The sequence below is a fragment of the Equus quagga genome, chromosome 17 (assembly GCF_021613505.1).
Source record: "Equus quagga isolate Etosha38 chromosome 17, UCLA_HA_Equagga_1.0, whole genome shotgun sequence".
Lineage (NCBI taxonomy): Eukaryota > Metazoa > Chordata > Mammalia > Perissodactyla > Equidae > Equus > Equus quagga.
In genome coordinates, this window is record NC_060283.1 from 6,180,462 (window position 1) to 6,202,718 (window position 22,257).

The 22,257-nt window shown below is 54.5% G+C and overlaps 1 protein-coding gene across 4 annotated transcripts in view; it reads right to left on the reverse strand.

Annotated features, from left to right (window-relative positions):
* Nucleotides 1-247: 247 nt before the first annotated feature.
* Nucleotides 248-22,257, reverse strand: part of PACS1 (phosphofurin acidic cluster sorting protein 1) — a 128,691-nt gene continuing 106,681 nt past the window's right edge. For 3 of the 4 annotated variants that reach the window (XM_046643723.1, XM_046643725.1, XM_046643726.1), the window contains 17 exons: nucleotides 21,140-21,199; nucleotides 20,111-20,271; nucleotides 19,646-19,739; nucleotides 15,116-15,196; nucleotides 13,654-13,769; nucleotides 13,344-13,479; nucleotides 11,997-12,101; nucleotides 10,902-11,008; nucleotides 10,081-10,235; nucleotides 9,834-9,944; nucleotides 9,063-9,165; nucleotides 8,571-8,613; nucleotides 6,388-6,430; nucleotides 5,967-6,150; nucleotides 3,392-3,618; nucleotides 1,913-2,032; nucleotides 248-1,758 (listed from right to left, as the gene is read on the reverse strand). In XM_046643723.1, the coding sequence (XP_046499679.1) occupies nucleotides 1,643-1,758; nucleotides 1,913-2,032; nucleotides 3,392-3,618; nucleotides 5,967-6,150; nucleotides 6,388-6,430; nucleotides 8,571-8,613; nucleotides 9,063-9,165; nucleotides 9,834-9,944; nucleotides 10,081-10,235; nucleotides 10,902-11,008; nucleotides 11,997-12,101; nucleotides 13,344-13,479; nucleotides 13,654-13,769; nucleotides 15,116-15,196; nucleotides 19,646-19,739; nucleotides 20,111-20,271; nucleotides 21,140-21,199 (1,962 nt within the window). In that variant the 3' untranslated portion in view covers nucleotides 248-1,642. The remainder of the gene's footprint in view (nucleotides 1,759-1,912; nucleotides 2,033-3,391; nucleotides 3,619-5,966; nucleotides 6,151-6,387; nucleotides 6,431-8,570; nucleotides 8,614-9,062; nucleotides 9,166-9,833; nucleotides 9,945-10,080; nucleotides 10,236-10,901; nucleotides 11,009-11,996; nucleotides 12,102-13,343; nucleotides 13,480-13,653; nucleotides 13,770-15,115; nucleotides 15,197-19,645; nucleotides 19,740-20,110; nucleotides 20,272-21,139; nucleotides 21,200-22,257) is intronic. The other variant, XM_046643724.1, reaches the window with a different exon arrangement.

The window sequence follows — 22,257 nt, forward strand, 5'->3', positions numbered from 1 at the left end:
CCTGGAGAAAAATAGGATTTTGGTGTGGGAATGGTGTTATTTCTGTTTCTGACCTCCGCTTGCCTCATACTGGGCAAGACATCTTCATGCTTCTGTTTCTATAATTAAGAAAATGGGAATTCACTTCTTTCCAGCTAGTTACTAGTTGATTTGGAGCGGAGCTGGCTATGTTGTGCAGAGGAGAGGGGGTTGGACAGATCCTGTGTCACAGTGAGAGGCACAGAAGTCCAAGGCTTGCTAGTTGGTAAGAAATCACCAGTTTATTGAATGAAAAATCCAACATCCACTCAGTCCCTCCCACCCCACCCCTCTCTCCGGCCCCGAGAGAGCAGCGCGGCCCAGGAGACGCTCTGGACAGCAGGGCTGAGCCAGGGTCAGGGCTGGAGGAGTTTGGGGAAGTATGGAGAATGAGAAAAACACTTTTCAAAATGAAGTTCTGTGCAAAAACTTCTAGAAGGGGTGAGAGGGCACCGGGAAAGCTCTGGAGGTGCTGGCGGGGATGGAGGGCCGCGGCTGGGATCTCGACCTGTGTGCTCAGCCTGTCCTGAGAAGGCTGGTGGTCGAGGCTGAGGAGGGGCTCAGACCCCGAGCCGAGGTGAGACGGAGGGGATGGAGCCTGCTGGAGAGAGACCTGGCTGGGAGGATGGAGTGTCTGCCTAGGCCAGGAGCCCAGGAAGAACAGACCACGGAAAGAGAGACAAACGGACACGGTGGGAACGGGGAGACAAAGGGGCTGGCGGGTCACAGACAATATGTTGGTGGGGGTCTGCCTCCCATCTCTCCGAGTCCAGAGTTTCAGGAAGAGGCAGAGCCGTGCTGGGGTGGAGCGGGTGCGAGGCAGAGGGAGGAGAATCATCCACAAGGGAGGAGCCACAAAGACAGGGACTGGTGCCCAGGCGAATCACACGGAACCACCAAGAGACTGGCCGTGCAGAGAACCAGAGAAACGCTCAAGGACATATGCAACATCTAGAGGGGACCAGGGGTGGTGAGGAAGTCGTGCATGGGGGGCCGGAAAGGCCCCTCCATCTCAGAAATACATGGCATCACCATAGAAACACTATCCTGGGGGTGAGGGAGCAGGGAGCTGCCCCTGGGACTGTGAAGGGGCACACAGTCCCATGGGCTCAGGGTACCCTCTCACCCTCCACGGGGAGAACCACGCAGTAGTGGGAAGTGGCCCTGGCCCCCATTCGTGGCAGGCAGCTGGGCTTTAGAAACCGAGAGGCGGCGGGAGGTGCGGGCTGGGCTCCCTGCTGGGGGCCAGGATTCCAGGTTTCCTATTTCCAGGAAGGGAACCGGTGCCACATAGGGGAAGAGGCTGGAAGTCAGGTGAAGGAAGGCCCAGAGGACTCAATTCTAGGGACGGCACCAGAAGGCAAAATCAACATGCCTTGGGCCTGGAGCAGGAGGGAGAGGAGGACAAGGAGAGAGGGAGGGAGGGGGCTGCCCAGGGATGGGACTGAGCAGTGGAGAGGGGAGCAGTATCCCCAGTGGCAGTGTCCTTCAGGACTGGGCAAGTGATATTAGGCCCCAAGGCCAGGAAAGGGGTGCTGGGCCCGGGCCTGCGGGCCTCCCCCTGCCCACAGGCGGTGAGGCTGGTGGCAGTGCCAGGAGGGAGAGTGGCCAGGAGACAGGGCCCTCAGGTGGCCTTGCTGCCACTGAACAGTCCCACTGGAAAGTGCTTGACATGGGTGGGCCACTGGGCCGCCAGCTGGAAGAACTTGATGTCACTCCACTCGACTCCGTCGATGGACACTAGGGGTGACAGGGGAAGGGGCAGGGGTGACCAGGGCTGCTAAGGCCAACTCCCAGGGTCCCTCGGGGAGGGCCATCGCCTCCCTGCCCCACAGTCCCTTGTCCCCCTTCTCCCGCCCTGCCTCTCGCCCCTCCTCCCGCGCCCAGCCCGCACCTCTCAGCATGGTCTGCTGCTGCTTGGCTGAGCAGATGAGGCGGCTGATGCCTTCGATGACCTGGCTCTTAGAATCCACCTCCTTTTCTCGAGGTTTCTTGCTCAGGAAGATGGTGGGAACTGGAAAGCAAGCAGGAACCCAGTCAGTCACAGCCTCTGGAGGCGCAGCCACCCCTCTCCTCCCCCACCCACACCACCCCCTCTCTTCGTGGGAAGGGGAGGTGATTTGGAGAAAGTCAGTCTTTCCTCCCCTGCTCTCTAGCTCTGGGCTGTGTATCAGGATCTTCAAGTTCTTGCCCTGTCCAGCACTGGTCTCCTGACCTTGGCTAAGTTCCCGCTCCTCTCCCCTCCCTGGGCCTTGATATCTTTATCTGCGTAACGAGGACCTGGGGCCAGATGGTCTCTGAAGTCCTGTCTAGCTTGAATGTTCTAGGCAGCCTGTGGGACATCTCCTTCCTGCGCACTAGCGCGCCCGCGCGAGGCTGTGTCCCTGGGGTTGGGAGCGGGGCTGTGCAGCAGTGTGTGTACTAGCTCTGCCTGGGGATGGGGACATCGGGGTGAGCGCTCCTCGTTCCCCTCCCACACAGGAAGAGGCAAGAAGGAGGGCCCTGCCGACCTGAGAGGCCCACCCTAGGCAAGCCTCTGGGGTACAGTCGCAGGTTTGGCTGCAGGCCTGATATAGCCCTGCCTGCCCCCCAGGTGCCCCTGTGGAGCAGAGGCACGAACAGAAAGAGGCCCAGCTGCTTTGGGAGTGCCGGGAGGAGGGAGAGGCCAGCAGCTAGAGGAAGCCCACTTCCTGAGAGCTGGGGGGCTGTGGGGGCCTGAGAGCCCCCCCGGCCTGCCTGTGGGGCAGATGCACAGTCAGATCTGTGGGTTTACAAGTGCAACCGACAGTGGCAAGCAGTGCCCCAGCATGGCCTGGGTGTGGGGATTCCTGCCTCACTCACCCAGAGCACAGGACCCCCAACTCTCCCTCTGCTGCCTGAAGCCACCCCTCTTATCCGGAATGGGCTGTATTCCCTTTACTTCTTAGAAAGCAACTACATGCCCTTTTGCTCACAAAGGCTTGACTGGCCTCCAGGGTTGGGTGCAAACGCTCTGATCCATGGGGCCATGGTGACCTTGGTGATGTGGCATGGAGATGTCCTCCTCTGCCACACAGTCCACCCCTGAGGGCAGTGGCTGGAAAGACTTCTTTCGTTGCGGCAGTGCTAACTGCCTCGGCCCCTAAGGTGCTGATGCTCAGCAGGCAGGGACCAGTGACTCACTGGGGACTTCAGTTTCCTTCATTACAGCAGGAATGGCTTTGTTCCACAGGTGAGACAGGACCCCTGCGGGACCCTAGGCTGGACCACATGATACATGTGCTGCTTTGCCCTCATCCAAAGTTTCCCAGAAGCAGATTCTGTCCCAGACCCTGAGAGAGGAGATGGGGAGGGCTAGTGGCCCTGATTGTCCCTGGCCTCAGAGGTCACTTACCTTTCTTGTTCTTCTCTTTGGTAACCACAGTCATTGCCATGGTGCCGGAAAGCTGGGCCTCCCCACCATGGGGCAGGCGGGACACCTGCACTGAGCGGAAGACACTCTTGAGGGTGTTCTTGGAGCTGGCGTCCCTCTTGTCACCTTCCCTCCTCCGCTCCCCAGGGTGGCCCAGCCAGTAGTCCACCTGGAGGCCAATCACGTCCCCATATGGGCTGTTGGGGCTCCTGGAGAAGGGGAATAATAATGGAGAGGTGCTCTGCCCTCAGTTCCCTACTGCATGCCACACAGGGGGTGGAGAGGGGACCCCGAGGCTCTGGGAGGGCGAGAGGAGGTGGCTGGCTAAGTGACTCCTCGTTCCCTCTAGTCGCACAGACTGGTTCGTGTGGGAGCAGAGGGTCAAGATATCTGAGGACAAAGCCAGGAGAGGGTAAAGACCCGAGTCACCACGAGAGAAGCAAATAAAAAGTCCCGGGGGGACGAGGCAGGCAGAGAGGGAGGAAGCGTTATGAAGGAAGTGTGTGTGCACATACACACACACACACTTGCACACGTGTGCACACACCCAGCAAGCAGAGCCCTGGCAAACCCAGCCAAGGGCCGGAGATTAAGTGGGGCAGAGGCGGACACCTTGGCAGCTCCAGAGCAGCGCCGCCCCAGGAGAGCCAATGGATGCTGACCTGCGACTTTCTCTTATTTATGGCACTTCTAGCCCAGGGATAATTTTAGCTCCAAGGGGAAAAAGAGCTGATGTTTTCTTGAAAGGAGGTGTCAGACACAATAGGTACACAGGCTACAAAATCATCTGACGTTTCTCTATCTGCCTGGTTTCAGCAGTTCCATTAAAAACAAGCTTAAACTGGACAGGAAAGGAGGTCGAGGTAAAGGGCTGGTCCCCAGGTCCCCGGGGAAGCCTGGAACTGTGAGGCCACTGGGGCATAACTGGCTGTGTGGGATTTCCTCCCTTCCTGGCACTGTCCCTTCGGCAAGTCAGCAGAAGACCACGAAGGGAAGTGACAGGGGATGGGAGGGCAAGGGAGGATGGGGTTGGAATTCGAGCTCCAAGGCAGGCCTCTCACCACCCGAGAATACTTCATCTTCTTCAGGGACCAGGACACTGTCAGTGATGGTTCTGGAAAAGCCACCAGCCAGCGCCTACCTTCCCCGCTACTCAACGACCATCACAGCAGAAAGAGAAGGAGGCGAAGGCAGAAGAAGGGGAATGGGGAGGAAGGAGGCGCAGGAGCTCCTTTTCCTGGCACAGGCCCTGCTCTTTCCCACCCCCGAGCTTGCCCCCCTGGGATTCCCTGCGGGCAGGCGGCTCCAGCCTCCCTTGGGGCGGCTCCAGCCTGCCTCTGGCCTCAGCGCAAGAGCTGCCTCCCCAGGGAGGCGTCCCTGCCCACTCGATCTAAACTTTGGATATTTTAGATCCTAAAGAAATCCCCTCTCCCTTCAAACCCCCTGGTTTTTCACAGCACTTACTGCCGTCTACACAGTCTGAATTTCTTCACTGCTTCGGCAGCGCTGCCGAGGCCCAGGAGCCTGAGCCCCAGGACAGCGCGCTGCCCGTCTCACTCCCCGCGACAGCTCCGCCGCGCTGATGGACAGACTGAAGGCACAAAAGCAGGCGACACCTCCGTGTGCCAGGCACTGCCACACCTGCTCCCACTCACGCCTCACGACAAAACTGTGCCGTGGCTACTTCACCTCCACTTTCACAGACGTCAGAAAGGAAGCTTAGCAACTTGCCCAAGGGACAAAGATCCTTGACCCAACATCGGTCAGGCTCCTGAACCTTCTCATCTGTGCACATCCTTGAAAAATCCAGTGTTAGCAACAATCCCACCCTCCATGTCCGATCTCCCTGGATATCTGAACGGGGTCCTCGCCCCACCACCCCCGTCAGACAGGAGACATCTGAGGCCCTGGCCTGTCTTCGGCAGGAATCCTCTCAGGTCGGTTTAGCCAGAATCCCCTGAGCCCTGAGGTTTCCTCTCAGCGATGTCCATCCACCGCCCCCGACCCTGCGCCATGGCTAGAAATCCCCATTGCTCTCGCTGTATTTGGAGTTGGGCCCAATCTCTCCCCCGACGGCGAAGGCCCACCGCAGTGGCCCCTGCCCCTGTTGCGGTAGTGCCCACCTTGAATGGTCTCCCTTTACCATGCTTTAAGAGGCGTCATTCGATAGTTTGTTCTTTCACACAGACTCATACAGCAGACATAACACAGAACCAACACCTCGAACCCAGGTGCGTCCGACTCCCATGTGTCCCCCAGCGAGATACGTGCACAGCACTTTACAGGCTATGCGGGCTCTCTGCCCTTTGTCTCGTCCAACCCTATAACCGTGAGACGGGCAGGCAGACAGTATCCTCCATTTTACAGAGCTGGTCGATGACTTGCCTGGCCAGTGACCTAAGTCTCTGAATTCCAGGGCCACTGTTCTCACCATGATTCTCCTCTCTAAACCCAGCGTGCTTGTCACTATTCTACAATGCCACGGCGGCAGGGAAGCCTAGGGTCCTGGGCTCCGATGGAGGGCATGGCAGCAAAGACAGGCACAGGGGAGCCTTACCCCACAACGGCGAGGGCACTGCTCATGGACGGGGAGGAAGGAGGCGTGGCCGTAGCGTCTCGGCTCAGGCCCGAGCTGGAGGGCGGTGATGTGGAGGGCACGGTAAGGCTGACCACAGGCGAGTCGTCTCCGTCGCCTGTCACGGTGGAGAAAACACAGTCGGCCAGAGGAAGCCACCCCTGACCTGTTGGTGGCAAGGAGTCAAGGAGCCCGTCTCAGCTGCAGCCTTGCTCTCCTCCGGGCCTTCCACTCTTCCCCTCACCCCTGCTGCTGCTTCAACTGGGGGGAGAGAGCGCCCCGTCTTCCTGCTCAACTCTGACTTAACCCAGGGCGCCAAGGCCTTCACCTTCTGGCTGCCAGACAGAGAGGAGGCCAGAAGGCACCACCCTCACTTCACAGAGGCACAGGGCCCCGGGCTCACCTGCAGTGGAAGGAGAGTCTTCGACCAGACCCACCTTCACCACCTGGGAGGGGAGAAGAGACACAGCCTTAGTCCTCTCACCCAGCTGGACACCTGATCCGACTGGAAGCAGATGGCCGGCCACAACAGCCCTTACTACACAGTGTTTTCACAGGCTTTGAAACCTTTGCAGAGCCAGAGCAGCCCAGATCTTTAAGAGACGTGAAAAAACCCAGTTCCAAACACCGAGGGGGCCACAGGAGATCTTGCGGCTCTTCTCCGGGGATGAGGGCAAAGCCACCTTGAGGGCAGGAACCATTTTGGCATCCTGATCTCATCTCTTCTAGGATCACACGAGCGGGAGGCCACCCTCTCGTGTCAGAGAGGGAAATGAAGAGCCCCTGTGAGACAGCCCAGGAAGCTGGCAGTGTCGCGGGGAGGCACTCGACGCCCGCCTCACCAAACTAAGTGAGTGCGCTGACGTGCTCAGACCAGCCCCCGGATTCTGGAGGAATACCAGTGAGGAGGGGGTCCCAGGCACCCACCCCCGAGGCAGTGGTGTTGATTTCAGCTCCCCAAAGAATTTTAGATCCCTCATAGAGAATTCTGGGAAGGAGAGGGGGCCCTCCAGTGGCCAGCAAAGGGCACAGCTAGGGACAGACTATTTGAATGTCATGGCCGTGGCTTGAAGTGACAGGTGAAGTCCTGTGAACTGGCAGGCCTGGGTCCCAGCACCTGGCAGAGGTGCAGCAGAGCTGGGAGTCACGGAAGCTGGACCCTGGGGACTGGCATGGAGTGGCGATCACGCACACACGATTCCTTTGAGGCTGCTCAGAGCACGACACTGCCATTCATTAAAGTTTGTCTCAAATTCTCTACGCAGCCTTCTTTTAGTTCCCAGAAAGTAACACATCGACGCTTGGAACTTCCTGGATATGACTCCCCCTCTCCCCTTGGTGCTGCATGAGGCTCCTTTGTTTATTTGTTTGAATTCAAAATTTTTTTTTCTCTCTCTCTCTCAGCTGCAGGCCAGAGCGGGCAGCGACCCACAGCTCCCTGAAGATCCCCCAGCTCCACGAAGACATGAGTCAAACCACTGGCCCAGGCTATGGGCCACAGTCCAGGCCCTCCAACATGGCTATGGGAGCGGTCTGAGGGACTAACGGGGACTGACTGGCCCAGCCCGGCGGGAGGCTTTGCAGGGCCTGGGAACAGGCTACTGAATTTCCCCAGGCGCAGTCATCTCCCAAGATGACTCCAGACATCCAGAATCTGGGACAAGCAGAGAGCAGAGACGGAAGGGGGCTGGCCCACACCTGCACATGCCCCTTCCCCCTCAGAAGCTAGGAGGGATCCTCAAGGAGACTGTAGGAAAAGATCTGAGCTGATTGGGAAGGGAAATTCGAGTCTCCTCAATGGAAACCTGAGTTTTCAGTCACGCCTCTGTGCTGGGCTTTGGCCCCGGCAGGGTGTCAGCTCTGTCCCCTCCAGGCTCCTTCTCCAGGTCGGTCTCTGCCTTGTGGCCCAGCTACCACTAAATGAAACAAAGGCCAGTACCACCTGACACCAAAGACGTCCGGGAGGTTTTCCCTTTCTTTTCAAAATCCACTCATCTAGAGACTCCCCTCGAGCAAACAGGAGGGAAGGGAGAAGCCCTTTCTCTCAGAGGACCCTCCGAGCTGAAGACAGAAACACCTAGTTCTCGGACTTCTCTTCAGAATGTCATCTGTCAGTATTTCCAAGGCAGCTTTCTCTTCCCTGAAGCCTGGAGAAGCTATGCTCTGGACACCACTCCCTAGGCCGAAGCACCCAGTTCAGGGCCCGGTGTAGGAAGTACGAGATACCAGTGATGGTTCGTGATGTGGGGAAGGAGGACACTGAGAGGAACAGCTCAGAACACGTCCTAGCCCAGCATTTCTCCACCTCGGCACTGCTGTCGTTCCGCGCCGCACCGTTCCCTGTTGTGGGGGCTGTCCTGCGCACCACACAATGTTTAGCAGCATCCGTGGTCTCTACCCACTACATGCCAGTAGCATCTCCACTCCCAGTTGTTGACAACCAAAAATGTCTCCAGACATTGCCAGATGTCCCCTGGGGGCAAAATCGCCTCCGGAGGAGAGCTACCGTCTAGATGAGTCTTATTTGTGTGTGTGCTGGGGGAGGACAGGAAGAATGGGGTATAGAGGAGGGGAGTCAGTACTCACGCCAATGAAGGGGATGAATTTCTGATAAGAGTCTTCATCAGGGCTGTTGGGGGAAACAGGAAAGCCTTCGAGTTAGCGGGTGAGACTGCGTGGGGAGCGGGCACATAAGCTTTTCACAGTTTACTGTGGCTTCAAGGAGTCCAGACACTACATGACATCTTCCCATCACATCTCAGGGTGGTACAAGGAGCCACCAAATGGAGGCAAAAGACCTGAGTCTGCACATGACACTCCCTGCTTCCATGTCGGAATTTCAGTCCCTCGGGTGGGCTTCTCTGTACTGAGGGGGTGCCCATACGGGTGGGGAGGCCCAGGGCAAGGAAAGGAGGGCCAGGATGGGAGGCAGTAAAAAACACTGTCTCTCATATTCTGTCTGGTTCCTACACAGGGAAATAGGGTGGGGAGAAGGAAAATGTGAAAAAGCAAAGAAAACTCAAGATTTATCTAGCCCACCCAACCTATTTTTAAGAAATCTCTCAAAGTCAAACTTACAACTTATGCCTGCAGGTCAGCATGGCTTCAGCCACAGGAAGCTGGTGTGTCACGCCTGCCCCATTGACATACTGCATCACCCGCCCCACCACGTCCAGTTGCTCTGCAGAGAAGCCAAGAGAGAACGGCCGAGCTATTTCAGCAGGCAAACTGAAAAACCCTCTGAGAGCGCCCCCTTCTTGAGACCCATCAGGAGACACTAGGAGCCGAGGCAGAGAAAGGTTCCGACGATCCGCTGGTTTTGAATCTAAGGAATCATGAGCCACGGCGCCATCCTCTCCCTCGAAGCCTTTCCCAGGCTCGTCACGCCCCGGCCTCCTGTGACCTAGAGGAAGCCCCCCCACCTCTGCCCCTCACTTCCTCCAAGGTCTGTTGACGCATGTAGCACCTCTCAGCCTTGCAGAGCTCAAGCCCTCTCTATTCCTGGCTGCCCTCACTCCGTACCTCGGGGAGAGACACGGTGCAGGGTTATTCATTTATCAACAGCCCGCCTAGGAACTATTCTCTGCTTCTTATATTTGATGTTGGCAGCTAGATGTGCCCGCTCTTAGCCCTCTGTATTTCTAGATGTACAGGAGTGGAGTAAATAGTATGAACTGAAAACATCCAAGGTGGAAGGGCTGCACTGCAAACACGAACATGCAAAGGGACTGGGAGGGTTCGAGCCACAGGGAGGAAAAGCAGCATGCTCCCCGACCCCCTCCTTCAGCCAAGGCTGGCTCTCCACCAATCAGGCGACACTGTATCTCAATCCCTCACAGGGGCCATTACCTGACACTGGGGGCTCCGAGCGACTGAACAGATCTCTCCAGCTGGAGTCAAGGAAGGTACTGCCATATCTACTGTCAACTGAGCCCAAGTATTTGGCTACAGGGTGGGAACCTGTTGGACAAAAACCAAAGAAGGTGAGCTGGTTTGGGATGGAAGGATGGCCCTGGCCTTTGGGCTCCCTGACTATCCCTTCCTAGGACCCAATGCCACCATCTTGCTTCAGGAGTGGGATCTGCCGCATCTTTACCAAGGGGGATGATGAGAAAGCGCATGTAGCCAAGCCAGTCGGAGGTCTTGCTGGCCAGCGACTTGACAAAGAACCGGAGGATGGAGCTCAGGTAGCTCTGGCCTCCTACGGCTGCCACCTTCACCGGCCGCGGCATGGCGGAGTTGCAGTTGCAGCTGGGGAGAAGGGGACAGTCACGCCACATTCAGGAGGTTCACCAGCATCCTGCTCAGAGGGCCCTGAGCTTGGACTTTACTTGATCTCAACAACCCACAGGGGAGAAACAAACCAATAAACAAAATAATACAGAGGCAATAAACCAGTGTTTTTGCAATTAAGAGGGAAGTCCAGGATCAGAGGGGGCAGGTAATTGTCTAGAAGGAAGACAGAATTAGAAGTGGCTGAGGCTAACGGGGAGACAAGTCAGCAGAGCTCCTGGGTCAGCAGTGTGTGTGAGCATGTCTCCTTCCCACAGGCAGGGACTCGGGGCCCTTCTGGGAAGGGAAGGCCCTGACTCTGGACGCCAAGCAGCGTGGTACACTCATAGGGAGGGGAGTCAAAGGTCCGTGTAAAACCCTGGATTCTCCCCTCCTGGCCTTCTCCACCATGAGTTTAAGAAGAGGATGAGGCGAGGCCAGGTGTGGCAGAGTCCCGGTGGGGAGGCGGGGAGGGCAGGAAGGTGATATTTTCATGCCTGATCCTCTGGGACATCAGAGCACCAAGCACGGGCCACGGATTCCCGGTCTGATGAAGCCAGGAGGTCCTGTTGATGCTTGGAAGGCAGGGTGGGAGGATGAGGTCAGAGGGAACCCCAAAGGGCGGGAGAGAAGCCAAGCCCTTACTAGCGCTGGATACGGGTGAGCAGAGCGGACAGCACGGCCTGGACCTCCACAGTGGAGCAGGTGCACACGACAGGCTTCCGCTGGTCCTGGAGCAGCTCTGCCACGTACTAGGGGGCAGGGAGGGAGAGGGGCAGGGACATAGGTGAGGGCCACAGCAGGGGCGCTGCTCCCCCACAGGTGCCAAGAGGCCAGGCAAGGCCCAGACCAAGCTGCAGGGCCCTGTCCTCCTCCTTTTGACCACAGCTGGGCAAAGGTCAGGTTTCTGGCTGCCAGTGAGGAGAAGGTGGAGTGAGACCCCATGTAGCCTGAGGCTCAGGAATCTTTAGATCTAATGTCACCTCTGTAGCCCACCCTCCAGGTGGTGGGGCCACTGGGGCAGTGGGATTCTGGCACCAGGATCTAACCGGGCGACAGTGGTGAGTGGGAGCAGGCGGCTTGCTCTGCCCCTTCTGAACTGCCTTTGTGGAAAGTAGTGGCAAGCTCTGGCATCTGACAGCATTTTGTACTTCTCAAGGCACCTTCCTTCCATCATGCTACCTGATACATAGAACCACCCTGGAAGGAGGGCAGGATAGATAATATTGTTGCTTTTTCAGAGATGAGGAAACTGAAGTACAGAGATTTAGTACAGAGTTAGTGACTTAAGGCCCTATATGCTGGGAAATGAAAGAACTGGGACCAGAGCCCAGAGCTATCAGTTCAGTTCAGGGAGGGAGGGGCCTGAAATACGGGGATCCTTTTCCTTTATTTTTCCCCCAGGAAGGTTAGCCCTGAGCTAACTGCTGCCAATCCTCCTCTTTTTGCTGAGGAAGGCTGGCCCTGAGCTAACATCCGTGCCTATCTTCCTCTACTTTATATGTGGGACGCCTACCACAGCATGGCTTGCCGAGGGGTACCATGTCCGCACCCGGGATCTGAACTGGGGAACCCCGGGCCGCCAAAGTGGAACGTGCGAACTTAACTGCTGCACCACCGGGCCAGCCCCGGGGATCCTTTTCCTATCTCCCCATGCCCTTCCTTTCAGATCACACACTCCAGGGGGTCTCTTGCTCCCCAGAACCTCTCCTCCCCAGCCCTGCCACCTCAGTGCTTTACCTGGCCCTGCCAATCGGCGGTGTTTACGAGGATGACATTTTCTGGGAGGGCTGCATCTGACACCAGGATCTGATTCAGTTGGTCATATACCACCTTTCGTGGAATCTGCAGGGACAAAAGTGTCTGTCAGGCAGTCCCCCGGGAGCCTGAGGGTGGGGCTAGGTGGACTAGGGTAAAGAATTCCTAGAGCATTGAGGGAGAAGGACCCTAGGCCTCTGTGGAGGAGACCCAGTATCCCACCGGCCAGACCAGAATGGAAAGGAGGAGGAGAAAGAATACGCGGGGTCCTCAGAGAACACTCTCCGGCACCAGGAACAAAGCCACAGCGGTGGGCCTGGCAGAGCGAGGGCAGACAGAGCTGGAGACGCAGCCGCGTCCCACGAAGGGCAGTGATGCAGGGAGAGCAGGAGAGCCGCCAGGAAGGAGCAGGAGAGGAGGAGGGGGACAATGGCCAGCAGGTGCTCACAGAAATGAGAATGAGGGCAATGGGGAGAGAACTAATGAGACCGGCACTGAGCGCTGTGTGGGGAGCCCTCCTGTCACAGGGAACAAAAGGCCTTTCAGAAACAGTGATTAACAATAAGGACAATACCTCGCCCCAGGCACTGGGATATTCTAGTCTCTGGTTTATGTTCAGCTATGTAAAAGCGTCAAACTCAGGAAGCCACACAAACTGACACAAACCTTCCTCTCAATGATATTTATGAGGTAAAGGAAGAGGCTTGCTGTTAACTCTACAAGAATAGTCATCCTGTGAGGGACGTCAGTTTAGAGAGGTTCCTTCTCCAGGCCCCTGAAACCGCTGGCCTTCAAAAGGAGAACACACTTCCCCAAGTCCATTTTCTTCTGCGTGTCTATTCCAGCCCACTCTCGGGTCTTTCGATCAAAATATTTTAATATTGTTGATGTGCCAGCCTGAAATGACAGTAACCGGCCCACCGCAGTACTAAAGGTATCAGAGGTCAGGCTGGTGGCGTCCGATGAGATTTTAACGGCTGCCATCCTCTAGAACAGCTGATTCCCCACACAATCTCCAGACTAACGTCTGAGGGAGGCAGAACAAACCAGAAGGGGTGGAATTGCCACTTGGGGCTGGGACAATGCTAGCTGGCATCTCTGCTCCCTTCCCCATTCCCCACAAATCAACACTGAAGCCAGTTACACACTAGAAGCAAACAACACGTACGTGAGATTTCTCTGATTTAGGTCTGTCTTCAAGACTTTGATTCAGAGCATTTCAAAGTATTCTTTCTTTCCTCTCCATCTAACTAACAAGGAAGATGACAAAACGGAAACCATGGTCCAGGGAGGCACAGAGGGTCCTGGCCTCGAGTGGGGACAGTGTACCTGTGTGCTGTGGCCCAGGTCGGGGGACCGCTCGCTGTCGGAGCTGTTGGTCCTCTCACTCAGGGGCTTGGAGAGCTGCCGCTCCTTCAGGGGGGTGCTCCTCTTCTGCCGCGGGGTGTGCACCCCGTCCACTTTGCTGCCAGAGATGTGGGAAGGAGGTGGTTACACAGGCCCTCCAGCCTGGAGCCACTGCCAGCCTGCTCCTCCCTAGGCCGCAAGCCTATGCTAAGTGTGGTTGCAGCCTCGTACCATCGGCTTGGCTTCCTCAGTTCCACCCCACGTTCTAGGAGCTCCTTCCAATCTCGAGTACCTGGGAGAGGCAGAGCCGTGGACATCCGTTTTGCTGGACTTCATGGGGGTTTTGACTTTCTCTGGCACAACCAGACTTGTGCTCACGTCTCCAAACATGTCCAGGTCAGTGATTTCCTGCCACGGGGAAAGGAAGCACCGAGGGTAACTTCTCCCTCAGTGACCACCCAGAAGCCTTGTGGAGTCCTGCCAGGGCCCATCACCGTCACGAGAAGAGAGCAAATCAATAGGTCTCTCTTCCTGGAAGCACGTGGCTCTAAAACTCCTACCGCGCCCGAAGAGGACACTGTTACTGATTGATTCAACTGCGTGCACCCACTGTGCTGGGCGCTGCCTCCTGTTATTCGGTCTGTCCTCCACATTTACGAGCTATCTGTAGACATGCAAACCTGGACCGATGATCCAGCTTCTCCAGGTGAGAAGGAGCGAGTTTTACTCAGGAAGCAGCATGACTGGAATTTCACTTTGAAATGACCACTGTGCAGTACGGACCAAAGTGAGGCAAGAGTGGAAGCTGGCTATTCAGATTTCTATGAACTAAATTAATCTCGAGTCAGGTCTAATGATTTGTCATACACCAGCTCTTTAGTGCTGCATTATTTACTATAGGAAACCTAAGCTTAGAATAATTCTTCCTTGAACTCTCTGCGAGGCTGAGGCACAGCACACCCCCCCGATGGTCTTAGGTGAAGTTCTCTGCTCCCCCCAACCTGCTGTGCCCAGCCTGTAGTCCCACTGGATGAACTCTGGCACACCCTGCAAAGCCCAGCTCAGATGCCCTCCCTCGGCAGCCGGAATCCCTCTGTCCTTCCCTGGGCCTCCAGAGAGCCTCTGCACCAGGTGAGCACAGGCTGGCTTTCCCCCTAGAGGGTGGCGTCTTGATGGCAGAGACCATGGTATTCTCATCTTGGCACCTTCAGTGCTCAGCCCGTGTAGTTGCATAGTAAATGTGTGTGGAATTCAATTTTTAATTAAATTGGGCACCCCAGCCAATTCATTCAATTTCACTAGGGCTTGGCCTGCACTCCTGGGCAGCTCCAACATCTCTCAGAGAAAGGAGGTGACCAGCAATCACGTGGAGCTCTAATGTTGTGGGCTGCCTGGCCATTGGAAGAACACCACTGGAGGAAGGGAGGGTTTTTCAGATGAAGATACTGGTCGTCGTCTCTCAGAAGTAAATGAGGGTAACAGATAGTGAGAAATTATCCAAATGAGCATTTGACTAGGTCTAATTAAAGGGCAGAATGAGGACACTTCCGGTTTGCTAATTTGGGGAATAATTGGTCTCCAGAGTAGGTTACATTCCATGGGAAAGGATCTCAGGAGAAAGAGACTGAAGGACATTCACAAGTCCACAGACTTAGGCAAAATTTCCAGGGTGGCCCTGAGGGTCTTTTTGCCTTTATTTCTAAAGGTGCAAAAACTACTTTAAATGCTGAAACGGGAGGCTGAACCATACATACCAGAGTGTCTGTTTCAGTCAAGCTGTCATCTTGATTTTTAATCCAAGCAGATTTGACTTTTTCTAGAGCAGCCAATTCCATCTGCAAAAATCACAATAATTAGTCATCACCAATCCAAATAACTACCACTCCAACTTGTTTTCTGGGTCCCTAAGAAGCTTAAAATATTTTCAGTTAATCTGAAGACCTCACCAAATCTTTGGGATTTTCATCTTATAAGGGGTATATTTTTGTGAAAACTAAGCTTCAGAAGGGTCAGGTATTTTTGTAATCATTACATCAGTAACACATGAGTTGGGGAACCCAGAAATTCTTACTCTCACAAGATGTCCCTAGGAAAGAGATGGCTTTGTCTGGGATCCACAAAGTCCTGACCCTGGATTCGGTAAACACCACTGCCCAGGAGGGACATTCGGAGCCTCTTCTGCTTGTCAGAAGTTGCTGAGAAGAAAGGAGGATCTTATAGTTCAGGTCTTTGATTTTGAGACTAAAGACATCCATGCTAGCCAAATGCTTTTTGCTTGGCAGAAACATCTAGAAAACCCTCAAACAGAATATACTAAGCAAAAAGACACCCAATGTTAAGCCATTTAGGTGTGAATTAATTCTCCCTTTGTCCACATCTCTTACTAGTATTTCTCATAAATATTAAACATGTACCTTGCAAGTATAGATACACAACCAGATTTTTCATATTTGCTAATATTGCTTCAGGCTGTGCTGGCGCCACTGTCAAAGTCATGAGCAATTGAGGGTTGTGGGTCTCAGACAAAGGGAAGGTATTGGCCTCAGTGAATCTCTTTAGTTCTTACGCGGAACCAGGGAGTCAGAAAAGGTCAAGGATGTCCCACTTCCTCCCAATTACTCAAAGTCCTCTCTCTGAGTAAATTATATAGGACTGGGAAATATCAGGCTAATAATAATAAGCTCAAGGGGTCACTTGGCAAACTAATGAACAAGGCTCACAAGAGCAGGCCCGTGTTGTACTCTGAACCAGGGTTTCTCCATCTCAGCACTACTGACACTTTGTGCCACATCCCTCTCTACTGCGGGGGGTTGTCCTGTGCAGCGCAGGATGTTCAGCAGCATTCTGGCTTCTACCCACTAAGATGTCAGTAGCAGCCCCTTACCCCTCCCCACTTGGGACAACCAAAAATGTCTCCAGTCATTGCCAAATGCTCCTCAGGAGGCAAAAGTCATCCCTGGCTGAGAACCACTGCTCTAAGTCATGCAAGACTAACCCAACGTCCTTGAACCCGACCTTGTGGCTCCAGATCTTGAGATGCTCTGGCTCAGAGCCACACACGATAGGTTGCCTCCAGATTGCACAGCTAGTTCATTTACACATTGTCTATATGAATAACCAATGTTAACAGGGTCTAGAATCATGGAGAAGTCCTGGTCAGACATAAGGCTGAAGATGATTTCGCTCAATTTCGGATCTCAGTATGACAAATGAATTAAACATGTTTTAAAGAGAATGAATTGGGGCAATACGGCCCTTCTGTTAGAAGGTTTGCAAGTAGCATGCCCTGTTGTCAAGCCCTATGACAGCCACAGCATTGTTTCCATGGCAAAGTTGCAAGATCTGATAAGACCTGCAGCTTGCACTGGGGTTGGAGGGCACCTGCCAGCTACTCGCTGACTCATCTAGATGTTCCAGTTGATCCCAGCAGACTCCTGATTCTCCAAGTTCCTATTCCTGCTCCTGTAAATACTGAGGGCTTTCCTCACCCCAGGACCCTGGAACACTGGCAGCGCAGTAGCTGAGTCTGTCTAATTGTGTAGCCTGGAGGCAGATGCCCTCAGGCTGAAGCACCGTGCTGTGGGGCGATGCTGGCTCTGCAGAGCGCACACGCCTCTGTGTGTGGGGGGGGAAAAGGGCAGAGTGGGCTAACATTTTAGGCTCTGATTCTTGTCAAGTACTAGTCTCTAACACCACATTTTCAGTGCCATGGAAATGGCGACTTCTAGCAGCAGGCATTCTTGGCTGAAAGTCAACAGCCCTTGGCCACCCGGACTGAAGCACTGTCAGCGCCTATTGTCATCAGCTTGCAGAAATAAATTATGTCGCTACTGTGTGCCCAAGTCTTGGGAAAAATGCAATAACTCTAATAATTTGTATCAGCAGAAATTCCTTTTGCTTTTAGTGATTAATCCTCTTGAAACTTGGGGAAAAAAAGGGATGATTAAGAAAAATAAATAACAATGCTTGGAAATCAGGAAAGAGAGGACAAGAACCAGGCAGGGCGTGCTCGCCTGCCTCCGTCTGCACGGTCTCGGCATCTTTCCCTAATATATGCAGAAGTTCTCGGTGTAAGAGCACAGCCTCGCTGTGCAGTTCTCAAAGTACCTTTCATACTAAAGGATTCCAAAGCTCCACACCCACAGCAAGACATATGGGGCTCTTCAAAATAGAAATATCACAGAGAAGCAGCAAAGCGAGTCTGAAATCTGGCCAAGGAAACCATTATTTGAAGGACTCTAAAAAGACATCCAGATTCTACCTATTTTGGGAGTCCAGAACGGAAATGGCTGTAAGGGAAGATAATAACAGTAACAGCGCGTACATTTACTGCAGCCTCCCCGTGCAGTAACTCGAGCCACCCGTCAGGCAAGCACCAAGCTAGAGGTTTACCTGCGTTCTCTCGGCGGAATGCCACACTGCCTTGTAAGGCACGTGCTTTGTGGAGGAGGAGACGGCGGCCTGGTAACTGCCCCAGACCACACAGTCAGTGGAGTGGAGTCAAGAGTCATCCTCAGAAGTCTGAATCCAGAGCACGTGCTCTCAGCCCAGCCCTACCCTACCCCAAACAAATGTTCTGCCTAAACAGGGACCCTTAGGCCATCGTATTATAAAGATTGATACTCAACTGACTTTTGAGCTCACTGGGCTTCTATGCCAGTACCTTCATGTTACAAACGGGACACCTGAGGCTCAGAGCATTAAGGGGATTTTTCTCTCTAAATTTTGTAAGCCATATAACTGAGACTAAAGTAGAACCGACAGACAAATTCTATCAACTCAGAAACACCTTCATTAGTATAAAACAGTACCTCTTATCGATTTAATAACAACAATCCCTAGCATTGAGCATTCACCTTGTTAAGTGTTAGGGCTCGTGCTTTTGGGGCATTACCTCAGTTAATAATTTAGCTGCATTTTGTTACAGTAGAGCCCTTGTACTGCACTCCTGGGACACTGGGAGACAGTCCTCCCTCGGCCAGGTCCCATCATCCCTTACATTTATATTTAAGATGGAATTGGGCTCCAGTGGCCAACGATCTGTCCACGTGGACAGTGGCGATTTAGCAGGGCCATTTGGCAGCCCCATGAGAAAGAGCAGCTACGAGCCACATCCTAAACAGAATAGTAAAATGAGGCCTCCTTGGCTCCGGATCCCCTGAACCTGGGGGAAAGTTGCTGCGAGTGCAGCGTCTGCAAGAGCAGCCTGAGGTTTCTCTGTGGAGGGACTCCTGGTGCGGGCTGCAGTTTTCCCTTCCACATTTCCTCACTAATGCCGTGTCTGCCTCCCTTCTAGGGCTGCACTGCCAACTGCGCCTTAACCAGGAAGAGGGATTAGGTGGGAAACAGCCCCACCTGGTGGCAGCAGGCAGTAAGGCAGCCCCTGAGCTGCCCGAGGGTTTGCAGACACTTGGGGCAGGTGGCAGCGGTTCCACAGACAACAGTTCTTTTCAGAGGACGGAGTGCCTCACTCGCTTCATATAATTTCCCCACAATTAGTACCTACTTGGTGGGAGAGTTTTGTACTGCCTCTGTTAAAGTGGCAAGAACGGGAGGACTGAAAGGATTCAGTTTCTTTGATCTACAGAAAAGACATTGTGCTTTCAAGAGCAAACCATGAACTGCACTGAAATCATGCCGCCGTCTTCGTGCCTTTAGTGGTAAATGAGGGGAAGAACAGCTCCCCAGGGCCTGAGGCAGGCACAGCATCAGCCGGGCTCCCACTCTGACCCACTGCTGGGAGATAGCCTGCCCAAGTACGGTCAGAGCATGATGCAGGGGTGATGCTGGGCTCTCGGGGGGCCACGGTACACAGCTCCTTCTTCCTCTTGCTCACCAGGCAAAGTGGGAACCTGCTCACTAAATTCTCTGAGGGCACTCATGAATGAAGCCTACGTACCGCCTCCTGAACGGAACTTGTGGGCTTCCTGCCCCTTCACACCTGTTCTGTCCCCAGCCTGAAACGCGCAATTGCTTATCCAGATACCACCCTCCAGGCTACCATGCAACGGACACTGAGGGAGAGGTTTTGAGGCACCAAGTGTTCTGGGATGGAAGGCTACAGGCCGTGCGGGAACAGGCCAAAAATAACACCCGAGCAGCCACAGCAACGCCCTCAGAGAACGAAGCTCCCAGGTAGGACGGAGATGAGGACAACCAGATTGAAACAAGATGAGACCACTCTTCTGAGGTCCCCAGTGAGCCAAGAGCAGAGGGCCCAGAGTGTTAGGCCCCACACTCCCCTGGCCCCTCTCCCCGCCCCCATAGCCATTGGTCTTGCTCACAGGGCTGGTGGTGTCTTTGCCGAGGCTGCCCTTGCTGTTGAGGCTGCCAATCTCTGTCTGTGAGCTGGACTGCGACATCCCCTCAAAGAAGGGCCTGCGGTGGAGAAGCACAGCCAGGGTCAGTGCCCGCCCAGACCAAGAACAGCAGCTCACGGAGAGCTGGGTGGAGCTGGTGTTCCAGAAAGATCAACAACCTGGGCTTCAAGGATGCCCGGTGAGGAAGGACACAGCAGAGGCTGGACAAGTAGGAGCCTGGGCCGAAGGACTTCAGCAGAGTCCTCTCAGGACTTTTGTCAGTAAGAGGCAAAAACAATGATTTTTATGCGGACAGCTGGAGGCTCAATGAGGATGAAGAACCAAGATGCCCTGGCGAGGGAGGGGACGTGAGGGAGGGGGCTAGGAGATGGCCAGGCCTAGCGAGGAGAGGTGCGGGGAGACGCTTGACAGAGCAGGTGTGGGCCTCACTTGAGCTTGGGCTTCGGAGTGCTAAGGATGCTCTCTGTCTCCTCCATTTCAGGGCCACTGTCGCTGGGATTGTACATCTCCAGACTATCATACAGCTCATCCAAGTCCTCTTCCACCTCTCGTATCTGCTCCCGGGATACATGTTCCAGCCCAAAGCCAACCTGCGGGGGAAAAAAGCTTTGAGTTTCGGGTTACCTCTATTAACAGTTATGGCAGACGTGCAACTTCTTCCTCCTGGGCGGGGACCAACTGGGCTCCCGTACCAGTCCCCCTTAAGGGACAAGCCACAGCTCTACACTCATCAGGCTGACCTTGATGTCCTTGCTGTGATCCGATCCTGAGAGCAGGGGTGCGGTGAGGCCACCTTCCCTCTCAGTACCTTCCTAACACTCCACACTACGGACCTGGCATCAGGAAGAAATGTGGAAGCACAGCTAACACACTTCTCCCAGAGAGCGGGCACAGAAGACCCAGGAGGCATGCCCCTGTGCAGGCTGGTCCTACCTTCTTCTACAGCCCACAGAGGGACAGAGAAATCTCTCTCGACAATTTCCATCTCCCTCCCTTTTTCAGTCCAGTGAGAGAGAAGCCTGTGAAAGCTGGCACCAGGCCTGCCAGAGCCCAGGAGGAGACTGCTCCTCCACGAACAGCCGGTTCTTGGTGACTCAAGGGCTGACCACTGAGGACCCTCCCACCTCACAGGCTGTTGCTCACAATGTTCCCCTGGGGATAGGAGGGAAAATTAAACAAGGAGAACTGGATTTGTTTCTGATACCCCATCCCAGAGGCTTGTATTAACGATGGCTGCTATAACCATGCTACCCCTACTCTGAATCCCATGAAACCTTGGGTGCCACGTGTAAAGCCTTGCTTTCTCTTTTCAAGTAGTTTAAATCCCTTCTTTGCTGCCTTCTCACTTGGTGGGTCCCAGAATCTTGACTCCCAGGGGCAACGTAGAGTGCACCCCAGGAACGAGGGTGAAATTCCAGGAACTCTACTCACCATCGACCTTGGGAGTAAGGGCCATACCTCATCTGAAACTTTAAACCGCTTCAGGAGGGCCACGAACTTCTGTTTGATGTTCGGTTGCTGTAGGGAGAAAGTGAACAATAGTTCTCAAACAACACCCACTCGTGGACGTGATCAAGTCAAGTCAACAGAGAGTGATTGAGAGCCCACTTTTGTAAAGAACCGTGGGAGGACACAACGACGGGAAGGCGGTGTCCACCCTCTGGCACGTCACACTATCGGGGAAGCAGGCCCGTGCGTGCCTCATCCTGGGGCAGCTCCCAGTGCTGTGGGCGTAGATGGAAGGAGGAGGGCTCATCAACTCCTGGGCCCTCCACCACCACGTCCTGCTAACACCCAAATGTGCATCTGCAGCTCACCCCTGTCTCTAGTCCTCCAGATTCATGGTGCAGAAGGGTGACTTCCACCTGTGTGTATACAGTGACCTCAAACTCAACATTTCCAAAACGGAACTTGTCATCTTCTCCTTGTATTCCCTATCTGGTTACTGATATCACCACTCCAGTCACCCGGGTCTGAACCTGGAGTCTCTCCCCTCCCTTCTCCCCACAGCCCAGTGTTCGATAACTCCTACCCTCTTTTCCACCCGTAACACCACTGCTTTCGTCCAGGCCTTTCTCCTCACATCCCTCTGGGACCACGGACACCCCCACTCTCCCACTCCCAGTCAGTTTCCAGTCTTGTTCGCTCCAGAGTCCACAGTGATCACTCCAAATGCAAATCTCATCATGTCACTCCCCACTCACGTCGGCCGTCAGTGCCTGGAGAACAAAGCTTAAGTGTCAACTCTACGGCTGTCTGACGGCTGGGTCTGCCTGTCTCTAGCCTCATCTCACCCTTCAATCCCCAATACCCCATACTCAAACGGAAACTAACTGCTACAGTTCTGTGAAACGCCACATGCTGCAGTGCACCTCTGGGCCTTTAGACACGCTATCTTCTGCCTTGACTAAACATTCCCCTCGCATCCACTTGGTGAAGTTCTATTTGGCCTTAGAAACCCATCTCTCAGCATCTCGTCCATGAAGCACTCCCGGCGCTCCTGTTCAGTCAGTCACGTCCCCTAGTGCCACTGCTGTCCCTTACACAAAGCTCTGTCTTCTAGCACCTATCCTACT